Genomic DNA, 15,530 nt, shown 5'->3' on the forward strand with positions numbered 1-15,530 from the left:
GTCTTGTACATAATAACTATATTCATGTCAGAAAGCATAACAGAATAAATATATACGTTGATTTTAAATTGTTCGAATGTTTTAACAAACAGTTTTCTTGAACTTTCTGACAGGCATGGTAAATCTCCTGACACTCCCTTCAGGCCTTCGCTCATTGGTCATCTCAGATAACAGTCCGGGTAAAGACACGCCCACTGGAGCATCAGGCCTCTTTATATGCAGCCCAGAGTCCTGGTTACGATCACGCCGCCAAGGGCAACCTCAGACTTCAGCTGCTAAAACTACACTGCGCCCCTTTACAGCGTCGCTGCGCTTTACCGTGGAACACGTTTATTCCGAGTGTTGGATCAAAACGTGCGCACTACAAATATTACTAAATAGAAGACAGCTGAAGTTATCTCCGCCTAATCTCTTGGGATTTTGGCAGAACAGAACAGAGTCACCATGGAGTTGCCGGATATTCCTTTCCCAATAACCTCTCCAGATGACTTCTACGACGACCCTTGCTTCAACACCAGCGACATGCATTTCTTTGAGGACCTGGACCCGAGACTCGTTCATGTGGGTCTCCTCAAGCCGGACGACCACCATCACAAAGAGGACGAGCACATCCGGGCACCGAGTGGGCACCACCAGGCTGGCAGGTGCCTCCTGTGGGCCTGCAAAGCCTGCAAGAGGAAGACCACCAATGCTGATCGCAGGAAAGCGGCTACCATGCGGGAAAGAAGGCGACTGAGCAAGGTGAACGACGCCTTCGAGACACTGAAGAGATGTACGTCTACTAACCCAAACCAGAGGCTGCCCAAAGTGGATATCCTGCGGAATGCCATCAGCTATATTGAGTCTCTCCAAGGCCTGCTTCGTGGGGCCGGACAGGAGGGCAACTATTACCCGGGGATGGATCACTATAGCGGGGACTCGGATGCGTCCAGTCCCCGCTCCAACTGCTCAGACGGAATGGTGAGAAACTGAACTGGCAAGAATTACGCAAGAATTACGCATGAATATGTTTGATCATATACGAGTGTTTGGTTGACATAAACATTAGCTGTTTTCAGTTTACTTACCGATATCATTGCTCTCTTTTAGATGGATTTCAATGGTCAGTCTTGTCCACCAAGACGGAGAAACAAGTATGATAGCACCTACTTCAACGAAGCACCAAATGGTAAGTGTTATTTCCAAGTAATCAACACTCATAAACAGCTTCAGAGCTACAGGTTACGATGACCAATTTGTCATAATTCCGGAGTCTGAAATGGAACACAAGCACACGGTCAATGTTGAGTATATTTGACCCAGTATATAAAACTCTTTAATTATGAATAAACAACATTTTCGTTTTGCTATGATGTGTTCACTTTATCTGACTTCATTTGATTATATTTGATTGTCATAATGTTCAAACTAATAGTAAAACCTGCTACTTGTAATAAAAACGTCAAATTAATTATCATATTTATTTCCAGATTCCAGACAGAAAAAGAACTCTGTTATTTCCAGTTTGGACTGCCTGTCAAACATCGTGGAGCGCATCACTACGGATACCTCTGCCTGTCCCGCTGTTCAGGACGGTTCCGAGGGTAGCAGCCCCTGTTCTCCCGGGGATGGTTCCATAGCGAGTGAGAACGGAGCCCCCATCCCGTCCCCGATCAACTGCGTCCCAGCCTTACATGAACCAAACACCATCTACCAGGTGTTGTGAAGTCGGGTCGGTGGACTGCATACAGTAATTGTACATTCTTCAAAACACAACTTATTCCTTATGGGGAGAGAAAATGCCAAAGACTTGCCTAAGGTCGTTACAAGGCTACACACCAAAGAAGATCCGATACCGGCTTTGAAAGACGTAAAAAAAGGACGGGTGTCCAATTTCTTAAAGAACCCTTGGTCTACATTGGATAATGTGTGTGTGTGTGTGTGAATGTATGTGTGTGAATGTATTTATATTTTAGTAAGCCTATGCTATTCTAAGATAGTGCAAGTCTGAATTCATATAAACGGATACCATTCTATTTGTGATCGACATAATTTAATTCAATTGATTATCTGTAATATGAACATTTCCAGTTGGCAAGGCGGAAACGCCGGAGATAAATGAATCCGGAAAGTGAGGACCATTTTGTATATGTGTAAATAAGAGCTGCTTTGCAAAAAAAAAAAAAAAAAAAAAAACGAACAACACACAGGAAGTGTTTGTAATCATATTTAATGTTGCTCTTGGATTGTTGTGTTAGATTTTTAACTTTATATTTATAATATCAAGAACAGAGTGAATTACATTTTAATAAATATATATTTATATAGAGATTGCATTTTCTATCATTATTTTTTCATTAACTAATTTTCGAAATGACATACCACTGTGCACGTGATATTAGGCGTACTATTTATAAAATGATTGATTCAGCCTCGTAATTATACGCTCCATCCTTCTGATACCGAAATAACGGTATTTGAACACCACATTATCAGTAATATTGTTCACGAAAAAACAACGCATTGATCAGCAACAGGTAGCCTGGCGGTTAACCATCCTGCTGTGTTCCGGTCGAATTGGACCAATACACAAGTTTTCTCTCTGTCAAATGTAGTTCATTTCATCTGATTGTCATAAAGTTCCATGACTTTGTCCTCACAGGGCATCTGAACACACAAAATACATGTGGATGATTTTCATTACGTTTTGGGTGTTTTATTTAACTTTTGTACACCTGCGGTGTTCCCGGTCAAAAATTACCGTTCATTAGAAATTAATGGGTGAGACTACAATTAGTGTATAAAATTGAGTTCAGGCACATGCCCATTCATCAGATGGACACACTTCCTCTCCCAGACCCCCTCATGCATGAGTGTTTGAGCACACACGCACACACACACACACACACACACACACACACACACACACACACACACACACACACACACACACACACACACACACACACACACACACACACACACACACACACACACACACACACACACACACACACACACACACACACACACACACACACACACACACACACACACACACACACACACACACACACACACACACACACACACACACACACACACACACACACACACACACCTCACTCCCCTTCTTGGCTTGCATGGCAACCCCCACGGGAACCTTTCTCCAATAGAATCTTTCCTCCACGGAACCACACCTGTTGGCATTCTCACAAGGAATCGCAACATTGTTTCAATAATATATAGAACTTTTCTCGCAGCTTTGGTATATAAAGCTTTTTTGAGGCCTTGCTCACAATTCATTCTGTGGCAGCACAATGACCAAACGCTATACTGTATTTGAGGCTCTTGATCATATCGCTGATCATGGCACTGGTTAAACTTTGACACATATTAGTCTGTGATAAATAGCACAATATATTTCATCTGAGTATTTGTTATAGTCAAAATAATCCATACATTATGCTTGTTTTACTCACAAACGAGTTGTATGAGCTCAGGTCAATGAGGCCTACAGGCCAAAAATAGCAAATAGAAGTTCAAAAACTTGTAATGTTCACAAGAACTTAAGTCGATCAAAAGATCTAACACAACATGATAATATATATACTATTATGGATTTATAATCAGCTATAATGGGGCGGTCATTTTGGACCGGAAACACAGAATGAATTAACATGAAACGAACACAACAGGAGGGTTAAGAGCGTTGGGCCAGTAACTGAAAGACAGCTGGTTCAAACTCCGACATTCAAACTCCGAAATTAGCTTCTGCTAAATGATTTAAATGTCACATTAAACGAAAGCTATCACATTGTGGGGGATTTTCAGAAGTTGAATAGATTCAAACATTTTATTCGTTTTTATGGAATACATGATGACATTTAGCTAACGTGTATTTTCTCTTTGACATGTTTCGCTGTTAGGTCTATCGAATAAGCCTACTTTTAAAAAAACATTCGTATTTTTACGATTTCCGGTGTAATTAAATCTAGGTTTATGATTTTACAGATAGCCTACAGTGAGGGATCTTACAAATTCTCATAGAGAAATGATCAATAGGCTACATATTGATTTTGGATATCTGGATTCTAGAAAAAATATGTATTATTTGAAATGATGGAAGACTTGTAAACCCACCAGAGTTAGGCTACTGTCGCCTCACAAGAGTAGGCCCAGCCAAACTGTATTGCGCGATGTTAAAGTAAATCAAATGTGTTTTACTGTGCTGAGAAAACAGTTAACACACAACAGCAACACACACACATGAAGCGTCACTCTTTTTTATTTACAAAAAAAACAGTCCGGTGTGAGAGGACAGGACATGAGAACCTAACAACAGTCCGCTGTGAGAGGACAGGACATGAGAACCTAACAACAGTCCGGTGTGAGAGGACAGGACATGAGAAGAATGCGACTGTGACAACATAATTCACATAACACGAAAGCAGACCGTAGGACATCCAGTGTATCTTGTCGGTTCCATGACGTGGGTCTAGCCGGGGTCTGGATGGCTGTTGCGGGCAGAGGCAGAGGCAGTTGTCCCTGCCGGTACAGAAGTGGGCAGCATGGCGGACGCACGCCGGTGCTGAGGCTTCTGAGGGCGGCGCAGTTTACTTTCTGCGGCGGGCGGCGGCTCCCTTCTTGCTGCTGCAATGCGTCAACAGTGCAAACACACGTCAGGGGTCGTCCTGTTCTGTTATGTAGGTAATGCCCTCTAGTGTCAAGCATTGGCTTTAAACAGCAGCCAATGACATAGTCCCATTGGTGAACCGTAGTTATAATGTATGATTTATGTACATGTTTAGGATAACATACCACGTGTAAATTACAATATCCAAAATAGTCTATGGGCTCAACATGAATTCTGAGGTCAGGAGGCACTATCTTTACAACGTTATTACTACCGTGAGAGTAAATCGTATTTTAAAAGAAGCCTAAAAAAAGTTATGTTTCATTTGATTATTTGTTAAAAATGTTGGACTATCTTTAAGCTATCCCAGAAAGAATGTTATGTTCAGTTTGCTTTTGTAAAACACAGAAGATGTCGTGTTCAGTTTGCTATTGTAAAACACAGTAGATGTCGTGTTCAGTTTGCTATTGTAAAACACAGTAGATGTCGTGTTCAGTATACTATTGTAAAACACAGTAGATGTCGTGTTCAGTTTGCTATTGTAAAACACAGTAGATGTCGTGTTCAGTTTGCTATTGTAAAACACAGTAGATGTCGTGTTCAGTTTGCTATTGTTAAACACAGTAGATGTCGTGTTCAGTTTGCTATTGTTAAACACAGTAGATGTCGTGTTCAGTATACTATTGTAAAACACAGTAGATGTCGTGTTCAGTTTGCTATTGTTAAACACAGTAGATGTCGTGTTCAGTTTGCTATTGTAAAACACAGTAGATGTCTTGTTCAGTGTACTATTGTAAAACACAGTAGATGTCGTGTTCAGTTTGCTATTGTAAAACACAGTAGATGTCGTGTTCAGTTTGCTATTGTAAAACACAGTAGGATGTCATTTTGACCAGTGTTAGCTAGTTTTAGTCACACTCACACATTTAGATGTAGTTGACTGACCATGCTGCAATACAATGTCAAGCTAATGCCATACTTACCTCTGTTATATCAGATGGCAAACTATAGATATTTAAAGTGTCCCATTGAGACAAACCAGCTCAGGGAGAGAACCATATACAGTAATACCATATACAGTAATACCATATACAGTAATAACATATACAGTAATACTATATATTAAGTATATTATTTGTCATCCTTGAAGAATGAAAGTTCTCCACATGTGACTCATCCACCCAGACTCAGACAGAAAGACTCATCCACCCAGAGTCAGACAGAACGACTCATCCACCCAGACTCAGACAGAAAGACTCATCCACCCAGACTCAGACAGAAAGACTCATCCACCCAGACTCAGACAGAAAGACTCATCCACCCAGACTCAGACAGAAAGACTCATCCACCCAGAGTCAGACAGACAGACTCATCCACACATACTCAGACAGACAGACTCATCCACCCAGACTCAGACAGAAAGACTCATCCACCCAGACTCAGACAGAAAGACTCATCCACCCAGAGTCAGACAGAAAGACTCATCCACCCAGAGTCAGACAGAAAGACTCATCCACCCAGAGTCAGACAGAAAGACTCATCCACCCAGAGTCAGACAGAAAGACTCATCCACGCAGACTCAGACAGAAAGACTCATCCACCCAGAGTCAGACAGAAAGACTCATCCACACATACTCAGACAGACAGACTCATCCACACATACTCAGACAGACAGACTCATCCACACAGACTCAGACAGAAAGACTCATCCACCCAGACTCAGACAGAAAGACTCATCCACCCAGACTCAGACAGAAAGACTCATCCACACATACTCAGACAGACAGACTCATCCACCCAGACTCAGACAGAAAGACTCATCCACCCAGACTCAGACAGAAAGACTCATCCACCCAGACTCAGACAGAAAGACTCATCCACACATACTCAGACAGACAGACTCATCCACCCAGACTCAGACAGAAAGACTCATCCACCCAGACTCAGACAGAAAGACTCATCCATCCAGACTCCGACAGAAAGACTCATCCACCCAGACTCAGACAGAAAGACTCATCCACCCAGACTCAGACAGAAAGAATCATCCACACAGACTCAGACAGACAGACTCATCCACACAGACTCAGACAGACAGACTCATCCACACAGACTCAGACAGACAGATAGCAAAGAAATTAAGACAATAAATTAATGTGGGCTACAATGTTTGGTAGGCCAATGTTAAGGGCAATTTGTTCCCTTTTGATCAATCTTGAAGAATACTTGGACCAATTAAAGAGCAAGTGGTGAAATGTTCAACACTTCACGAGTACATCCAGTAGCTGGGGATGGTGTGGTTAAAGTACTTCCTGTTGACATATTATGGTGTTGAGACTCACTTCCTATTGACATATCATAGTGTTGAGACTCACTTCCTATTGACATATTATGGCGTTGAGACTCACTTCCTATTGACATATTATAGTGTTGAGACTCACTTCCTATTGACATATTATAGCGTTGAGACTCACTTCCTATTGACATATTATAGTGTTGAGACTCACTTCCTATTGACATATTATAGTGTTGAGACTCACTTCCTATTGACATATTATAGCGTTGACCTCACTTCCTGTTGACATATTATAGTGTTGAGACTCACTTCCTATTGACATATTATAGCGTTGAGACTCACTTCCTGTTGACATATTATAGCGTTGAGACTCACTTCCTATTGACATATTATAGCGTTGACCTCACTTCCTATTGACATATTATAGCGTTGACCTCACTTCCTATTGACATATTATAGCGTTGACCTCACTTCCTTTGCCTCTGAAGCAGCCCTTACAGTACATGGACAACAACACAGAGCCATACTGTATATAACTAGGGTTTCTGATGTGGACGTTACAGTACTTCTCACTGTTGTATCACATGATGATGATCATTTGATGGAACGGCCGTAGAGAAATGTTGTTAAAAACCCCTCCTGTGGTACGGTCGAGACAAGTCACTCATTATTGACTAGTCTCGTAAGGTGGATGGTGTTTCAGGGGTTCAACAACTGAATTATTTGAATGTTTTTACCTATAGCACGACACTTCAGTGTTTTGCAATGGCCTACCATTTTTTGCAAAAACAAAATGTCCGCCTTGTAAACCTGTTCCAGGGACATTTTGTGTGCTTCCTAGTACAACAGTCATGCCTTAGTGTTGCAGAAGTGAGCCGTATAATGTTGACCAACATAACTCTTTGTCAAGCCCTCGTTATACGGGGCGGCAGGGTAGCCTACTGGTTAGAGCGTTGGACTAGTAACCAGCAGGTAGCTTAGTGGTTAGAGTGTTGGGCTAGTAACCAGCAGGTAGCCTAGTGGTTAGAGTGTTGGACTAGTAACCAGCAGGTAGCCTAGTGGTTAGAGTGTTGGACTAGTAATCAGCAGGTAGCCTAGTGGTTAGAGTGTTGGGCTAGTAACCAGCAGGTAGCCTAGTGGTTAGAGCGTTGGACTAGTAACCAGCAGGTAGCCTAGTGGTTAGAGTGTTGGACTAGTAACCAGCAGGTAGCCTAGTGGTTAGAGTGTTGGACTAGTAACCAGCAGGTAGCCTAGTGGTTAGAGTGTTGGGCTAGTAACCAGCAGGTAGCCTAGTGGTTAGAGCGTTGGACTAGTAACCAGCAGGTAGCCTAGTGGTTAGAGTGTTGGACTAGTAACCAGCAGGTAGTCTAGTGGTTAGAGCATTGGACTAGTAACCAGCAGGTAGCCTAGTGGTTAGAGTGTTGGGCTAGTAACCAGCAGGTAGCCTAGTGGTTAGAGCGTTGGACTAGTAACCAGCAGGTAGCCTAGTGGTTAGAGTGTTGGACTAGTAACCAGCAGGTAGTCTAGTGGTTAGAGTGTTGGGCTAGTAACCAGCAGGTAGCCTAGTGGTTAGAGTGTTGGACTAGTAACCAGCAGGTAGCCTAGTGGTTAGAGTGTTGGACTAGTAACCAGCAGGTAGTCTAGTGGTTAGAGTGTTGGACTAGTAACCAGCAGGTAGCCTAGTGGTTAGAGTGTTGGGCTAGTAACCAGCAGGTAGCCTAGTGGTTAGAGTGTTGGACTAGTAACCAGCAGGTAGCCTAGTGGTTAGAGTGTTGGACTAGTAACCAGCAGGTAGTCTAGTGGTTAGAGTGTTGGGCTAGTAACCAGCAGGTAGCCTAGTGGTTAGAGCGTTGGGCTAGTAACCAGCAGGTAGCCTAGTGGTTAGAGTGTTGGACTAGTAACCAGCAGGTAGTCTAGTGGTTAGAGCGTTGGACTAGTAACCAGCAGGTAGTCTAGTGGTTAGAGCGTTGGACTAGTAACCAGCAGGTAGCCTAGTGGTTAGAGCGTTGGACTAGTAACCAGCAGGTAGCCTAGTGGTTAGAGCGTTGGACTAGTAACCAGCAGGTAGCCTAGTGGTTAGAGTGTTGGGCTAGTAACCAGCAGGTAGCCTAGTGGTTAGAGCGTTGGACTAGTAACCAGCAGGTAGCCTAGTGGTTAGAGTGTTGGACTAGTAACCAGCAGGTAGTCTAGTGGTTAGAGCATTGGACTAGTAACCAGCAGGTAGCCTAGTGGTTAGAGTGTTGGGCTAGTAACCAGCAGGTAGCCTAGTGGTTAGAGCGTTGGACTAGTAACCAGCAGGTAGCCTAGTGGTTACAGTGTTGGACTAGTAACCAGCAGGTAGTCTAGTGGTTAGAGTGTTGGGCTAGTAACCAGCAGGTAGCCTAGTGGTTAGAGTGTTGGACTAGTAACCAGCAGGTAGCCTAGTGGTTAGAGTGTTGGACTAGTAACCAGCAGGTAGCCTAGTGGTTAGAGTGTTGGACTAGTAACCAGCAGGTAGCCTAGTGGTTAGAGTGTTGGGCTAGTAACCAGCAGGTAGCCTAGTGGTTAGAGTGTTGGGCTAGTAACCAGCAGGTAGCCTAGTGGTTAGAGTGTTGGACTAGTAACCAGCAGGTAGTCTAGTGGTTAGAGTGTTGGACTAGTAACCAGCAGGTAGCCTAGTGGTTAGAGCGTTGGACTAGTAACCAGCAGGTAGCCTAGTGGTTAGAGTGTTGGACTAGTAACCAGCAGGTAGCCTAGTGGTTAGAGCGTTGGACTAGTAACCAGCAGGTAGCCTAGTGGTTAGAGCGTTGGACTAGTAACCAGCAGGTAGCCTAGTGGTTAGAGCGTTGGACTAGTAACCAGCAGGTAGCCTAGTGGTTAGAGCGTTGGACTAGTAACCAGCAGGTAGCCTAGTGGTTAGAGCGTTGGACTAGTAACCAGCAGGTAGCCTAGTGGTTAGAGCGTTGGGCTAGTAACCAGCAGGTAGTCTAGTGGTTAGAGCGTTGGGCCAGTAACCAGCAGGTAGCCTAGTGGTTAGAGTGTTGGACTAGTAACCAGCAGGTAGCCTAGTGGTTAGAGCGTTGGGCTAGTAACCAGCAGGTGGTCTAGTGGTTAGAGCGTTGGGCTAGTAACCAGCAGGTAGCCTAGTGGTTAGAGTGTTGGACTAGTAACCAGCAGGTAGTCTAGTGGTTAGAGTGTTGGACTAGTAACCAGCAGGTAGCCTAGTGGTTAGAGTGTTGGGCTAGTAACCAGCAGGTAGCCTAGTGGTTAGAGTGTTGGACTAGTAACCAGCAGGTAGCCTAGTGGTTAGAGTGTTGGACTAGTAACCAGCAGGTAGTCTAGTGGTTAGAGCGTTGGACTAGTAACCAGCAGGTAGCCTAGTGGTTAGAGCGTTGGACTAGTAACCAGCAGGTAGCCTAGTGGTTAGAGCGTTGGACTAGTAACCAGCAGGTAGCCTAGTGGTTAGAGCGTTGGACTAGTAACCAGCAGGTAGCCTAGTGGTTAGAGCGTTGGACTAGTAACCAGCAGGTAGCCTAGTGGTTAGAGCGTTGGGCTAGTAACCAGCAGGTAGTCTAGTGGTTAGAGCGTTGGGCCAGTAACCAGCAGGTAGCCTAGTGGTTAGAGTGTTGGACTAGTAACCAGCAGGTAGCCTAGTGGTTAGAGCGTTGGGCTAGTAACCAGCAGGTGGTCTAGTGGTTAGAGCGTTGGGCTAGTAACCAGCAGGTAGCCTAGTGGTTAGAGCGTTGGGCTAGTAACCGCAAGGTTGCATGTTCAAATCCCCGTTTTGCCCCTGAACAAGGCAGTTAACCCACTGTTTCTAGGCCGTCATTGAAAATAAGAATTTGTTCTTAACTGACTTGCCTAGTTAAATAAATGTTTAAAAAAATAAAAATAAATAACTCTGACCAGAATTAAAGTGTTATGACAATGCCTTTCATTATTAGGACATGCATCAGATCAGAGTATCATACTGTCTCTGAGGAGTGAAGAGAGTGGGTTTAGGTCCCAAAATGGCACCCTATTCACTACATAGTGCACTACTTTCTATCGGAACCCTATGGGCCCTGGTCAAAATTAGTGCACTATATTCGGAATAGGGTTCCAACAGGGAGGCAGACAATGACTGGGAGAGGAAGGAATTCTGAGGGAGTGGGAGGCAGTACTTACTGTTTCTGAAGCTCATCAATACGGTTTCTGAGAGAGATGACCTGAAAACGACACATGAGCGTGTTTAAACCAATCAGAAGCGGCAGGGAGGTTGCCAGTGGGCGTTACATTTGACCCATGACCTCTGGGTCATTAGCGTCACCTTTAAAGAGACAGCAGCAGTCCTGTTGGAACGACCTGTTGAGCTGAGGTGGGAAACCAAGACTACTCTCACCGACACATATACCCACTACAGCACTAGTGGACTAGTGTCTGGATCGGCACAGTCAATTTCTTCACAAGGGTTTGTAGTTGACCTGATGTCATTAAATCACAGGAGGGGAGAACGGCTCACACTAATAATGACCGGAAAGGAGCGAATGAAATGGCATCAAACACGTTTCATCAAACACGTGTGTTTAATGTATTTGATTCCAATCCAACCATCCAACTCCAGCAATTACCACAATTTCCTCCCCAATTAAAGTGTTGGACGAGTAACCGAAAGGTTGCAAGATCAAATCCCCGAGCTGACAAGGTAAAAATCTGTCGTTCTTCACCTGAACAAGGTAGTTAACCCACTGTTCCTAGGCCGTCATTGAAAATAAGAATTTGTTCTTAACTAACTTGCCGAGTTAAATAAAGGTAAAAAAAATGGCTCAAAACCCCTTTGTCTCTAAATCTGGTGAATCTACCTACCACTGATGTAACAGTAAGGGCTGGTTTACCAGACACAAATTAAGCCTAGTCCTGGTATAAAAATCCAGATCAATTGAGAATCTTCAGTTACACTTGTCTGGGAAACTGACCCTAAATGTATAATTAGCCTGCGTGTGCACAAAGTTGATCATTGTAATAATAACTAGTTTTTTGCCTGAAACATGGTTTTCAGGATTGCCCTCTGTCTGAAAGACAACAGTCAGGTCCTTCCTTACAGAATGAGAGAAAACGTTTACCCTCTGATTATAAACCAGTTGCCCTCTGTCTGAAAGACAACAGTCAGGTCCTTCCTTACAGAATGAGAGAAAACGTTTACCCTCTGATTATAAACCAGTTGCCCTCTGTCTGAAAGACAACAGTCAGGTCCTTCCTTACAGAATGAGAGAAAACGTTTACCCTCTGATTATAAACCAGTTGCCCTCTGTCTGAAAGACAACTGTCAGGTCCTTCCTTACAGAAGGAGAGAAAACGTTTACCCTCTGATTATAAACCAGTTGCCCTCTGTCTGAAAGACAACTGTCAGGTCCTTCCTTACAGAATGAGAGAAAACGTTTACCCTCTGATTATAAACCAGTTGCCCTCTGTCTGAAAGACAACTGTCAGGTCCTTCCTTACAGAATGAGAGAAAACGTTTACCTTCTGATTATAAACCAGTTGCCCTCTGTCTGAAAGACAACTGTCAGGTCCTTCCTTACAGAAGGAGAGAAAACGTTTACCCTCTGATTATAAACCAGTTGCCCTCTGTCTGAAAGACAACTGTCAGGTCCTTCCTTACAGAATGAGAGAAAACGTTTACCTTCTGATTATAAACCAGTTGCCCTCTGTCTGAAAGACAACTGTCAGGTCCTTCCTTACAGAAGGAGAGAAAACGTTTACCCTCTGATTATAAACCAGTTGCCCCTCTGTCTGAAAGACAACTGTCAGGTCCTTCCTTACAGAAGGAGAGAAAACATTTACACTCTGATTATAAACCAGTTGCCCTCTGTCTGAAAGACAACAGTCAGGTCCTTCCTTACAGAATGAGAGAAAACGTTTACCCTCTGATTATAAACCAGTTGCCCTCTGTCTGAAAGACAACTGTCAGGTCCTTCCTTACAGAATGAGAGAAAACGTTTACCTTCTGATTATAAACCAGTTGCCCTCTGTCTGAAAGACAACTGTCAGGTCCTTCCTTACAGAAGGAGAGAAAACGTTTACCCTCTGATTATAAACCAGTTGCCCCTCTGTCTGAAAGACAACTGTCAGGTCCTTCCTTACAGAAGGAGAGAAAACATTTACACTCTGATTATAAACCAGTTGCCCTCTGTTTGAAAGACAACTGTCAGGTCCTTCCTTACAGAAGGAGAGAAAACGTTTACCCTCTGATTATAAACCAGTTGCCCTCTGTCTGAAAGACAACTGTCAGGTCCTTCCTTACAGAATGAGAGAAAACGTTTACCCTCTGATTATAAACCATTTGCCCTCTGTCTGAAAGACAACAGTCAGGTCCTTCCTTACAGAATGAGAGAAAACGTTTACCCTCTGATTATAAACCAGTTGCCCTCTGTCTGAAAGACAACAGTCAGGTCCTTCCTTACAGAATGAACAGAATGAGAGAAAATGTTTACCTTCTGATTATAAACCAGTTGCCCTCTGTCTGAAAGACAACTGTCAGGTCCTTCCTTACAGAAGGAGAGAAAACGTTTACCCTCTGATTATAAACCAGTAGTCAATAAAATATATAAGAGCACAATAGCACAGGTTTTTACCAAAACAGGGGCGGGAGCGGCACTTTGTAATTGTTTCAATTGCTGATTGCCACTTTAATTTCAATTTACTTCCTGAATTGTCTGAATTCAAAAGTAAATTGACCCTGAACCATTTAGACTATAATTATTGTAATTCTTATGACAATAACAAAGCGTACTCCACTCGGTGTGGAAGAACTTGACTGGCCTGCACAGAGCCCTGACCTCAACCCCATCGAACACCTTTGGGGATGAATTAAAACTTTTGGCCACGTAGTTTATGTATCTACTACAGATTGCCCCTTCAAATTATGTGGAGAGAAAATAAATTTAAAATATAGATATATATATATACTTTTTTATTGTATTAAAAAAATACTTAATTGAAAAGTGAATTGACTCCAACCCTAATGTATAATAACGGTCCTTTTGCATATTATCTCTATGGAAGAAGGACATTAAAATTGTAAATGTATAAAATCACTCACCTCATACTTCTGCCTCTTGAGTTTCTCAATGTGTTCGTACTTCTCAGACTCCAGTAGGTGCATCCACTCCCATAGATCCTTGGCCTTGTCCCTGCAAAGAACAACACATTCAGGAGGTTGGCTCAAAAACTGCACATTTCTGTGATCTGAAAATGACAACAGCGAAAGGAAGTATTGTCATAGTCTAGAGATGTCTACAAGGAATATTCTAGTTCCTCTACAACTATGTCAAAGGGCTCAGGTTCAGGACTCTGCCTCTTTTGACTAACACAGAAACAAATATATCCACGCTCCCACCGAAACTAATATCTTACTTTAGCTTGTCCTCGTTCAGATGGTCGATGTTGAGAGGTTTACGTCGCTCCGCCAGGATCTTCTTCTTCTTCTCTCTCTCAGTCTGCTTCTTACCTCCTCTCTTAGTGTCGGCCTGGGGAGGTGACAGAGCAACGGCAACAGGTTCAGAGACACACACACATAGGGAATATAGCCTGGCTGCCCATCCACATCACTCAGGCCCAACACAACACGGCCACTAATGTTTCTTCTGGATCTCTTTGAGTAAGCGAACACATTCTGACCCGTTCTGATTGGTCCCAGAAACCGATGGGTTGGGACAGAGCTGGCCTACACAAATAAATTAATCGCGTCATGTTTGACGTCAGCACAAACGACTTTTAGGACGGCAGGTTCAGACAGGTGAATGGGGAGATCGATAGAACAACGTAATTAAATTCAGGATGAGTCGTCAGGCAATGGGAAATAAGGGTGGGGCCATTTCAGATTTCATCTAGGTCTGTGTTAAACAAGAGCTTCAGAGCTACAGCTCTTAATGACAAACAATCTGTAACATCAATCATGTGACGTCTCTCTCTCATTATCTTCCAATCCTGTTACGTTGTTATGTGATGCGTGTCATTTCATGGAACCAACTAGGAATGAAGCATCCACTAATTAAACCTTAAAACGTGTTTCCAAAAGAGCAGGTTGGCTGTGATGAAGGTCTATGTTTTCCAAAGAAGTACACTCTATATGTAGGGAGCAAGGTAGTGCACTCCCGAATGGCGCAGTGGTCTAAGGCCCCAGTGTCCTCCGGGATATGGTTTGGCCTGGGTGGGCCATCATTGTAAATAAGAATTTGCTCTTAATTAACTGACTTGTCTAGTTAAATAAAATAATAAGTAGGAAACGACAAGCATTTTGAGTTTAGAGTGGTGTGTGTGGAGGTCACCTGACCTTCTGCAGTGAGCTGCTATAGCTGGAGCCCATGTTGGTCAGAGCTGACTTCTTCTTAGCGTCATCATCAGCCTTTCTCCTTTGATCCATCTCCTCCTTCTTCAGCCTCTCCTCCTGTACAGGCAACCACAACACCCACGTTAAGTAACCACAACACCCACGTTAAGTAACCACAACACCCACGTTAAGTAACCACAACACCCACGTTAAGCAACCACAACACCCACGTTAAGTAACCACAACACCCACAACACCCACGTTAAGTAACCACAACACCCACAACACCCACGTTAAGTAACCACAACACCCACGTTAAGTAACCACAACAC

The 15,530-nt window shown here is 43.4% G+C and overlaps 2 protein-coding genes across 9 annotated transcripts in view; one reads left to right on the forward strand and one right to left on the reverse strand.

The window, feature by feature from the left end:
- Positions 1–215: 215 nt before the first annotated feature.
- LOC115128172 (myoblast determination protein 1 homolog 1) lies at positions 216–2,308 on the forward strand. Its single transcript, XM_029657773.2, has 3 exons — positions 216–960; positions 1,090–1,168; positions 1,470–2,308. The coding sequence occupies exons 1-3, from the start codon at positions 445–447 to the stop codon at positions 1,703–1,705; spliced, it is 831 nt and encodes a 276-aa protein (XP_029513633.1). The 5' UTR covers positions 216–444; the 3' UTR covers positions 1,706–2,308.
- A 1,943-nt stretch (positions 2,309–4,251) lies between these two features.
- The window catches only part of tnnt3b (troponin T type 3b (skeletal, fast)), a 35,035-nt gene continuing 23,756 nt past the window's right edge, over positions 4,252–15,530 (reverse strand). For all 8 annotated transcript variants that reach the window (XM_065012449.1, XM_065012448.1, XM_065012447.1 and 5 more), the window contains 5 exons: positions 15,202–15,315; positions 14,283–14,395; positions 13,969–14,059; positions 11,055–11,095; positions 4,252–4,632 (listed from right to left, as the gene is read on the reverse strand). In XM_065012449.1, coding sequence (XP_064868521.1) covers positions 4,596–4,632; positions 11,055–11,095; positions 13,969–14,059; positions 14,283–14,395; positions 15,202–15,315 — 396 coding nt within the window. In that variant the 3' untranslated portion in view covers positions 4,252–4,595. The remainder of the gene's footprint in view (positions 4,633–11,054; positions 11,096–13,968; positions 14,060–14,282; positions 14,396–15,201; positions 15,316–15,530) is intronic.

This window comes from Oncorhynchus nerka, linkage group LG27, assembly GCF_034236695.1.
Source record: "Oncorhynchus nerka isolate Pitt River linkage group LG27, Oner_Uvic_2.0, whole genome shotgun sequence".
Classification (NCBI taxonomy): Eukaryota; Metazoa; Chordata; class Actinopteri; order Salmoniformes; family Salmonidae; genus Oncorhynchus; species Oncorhynchus nerka.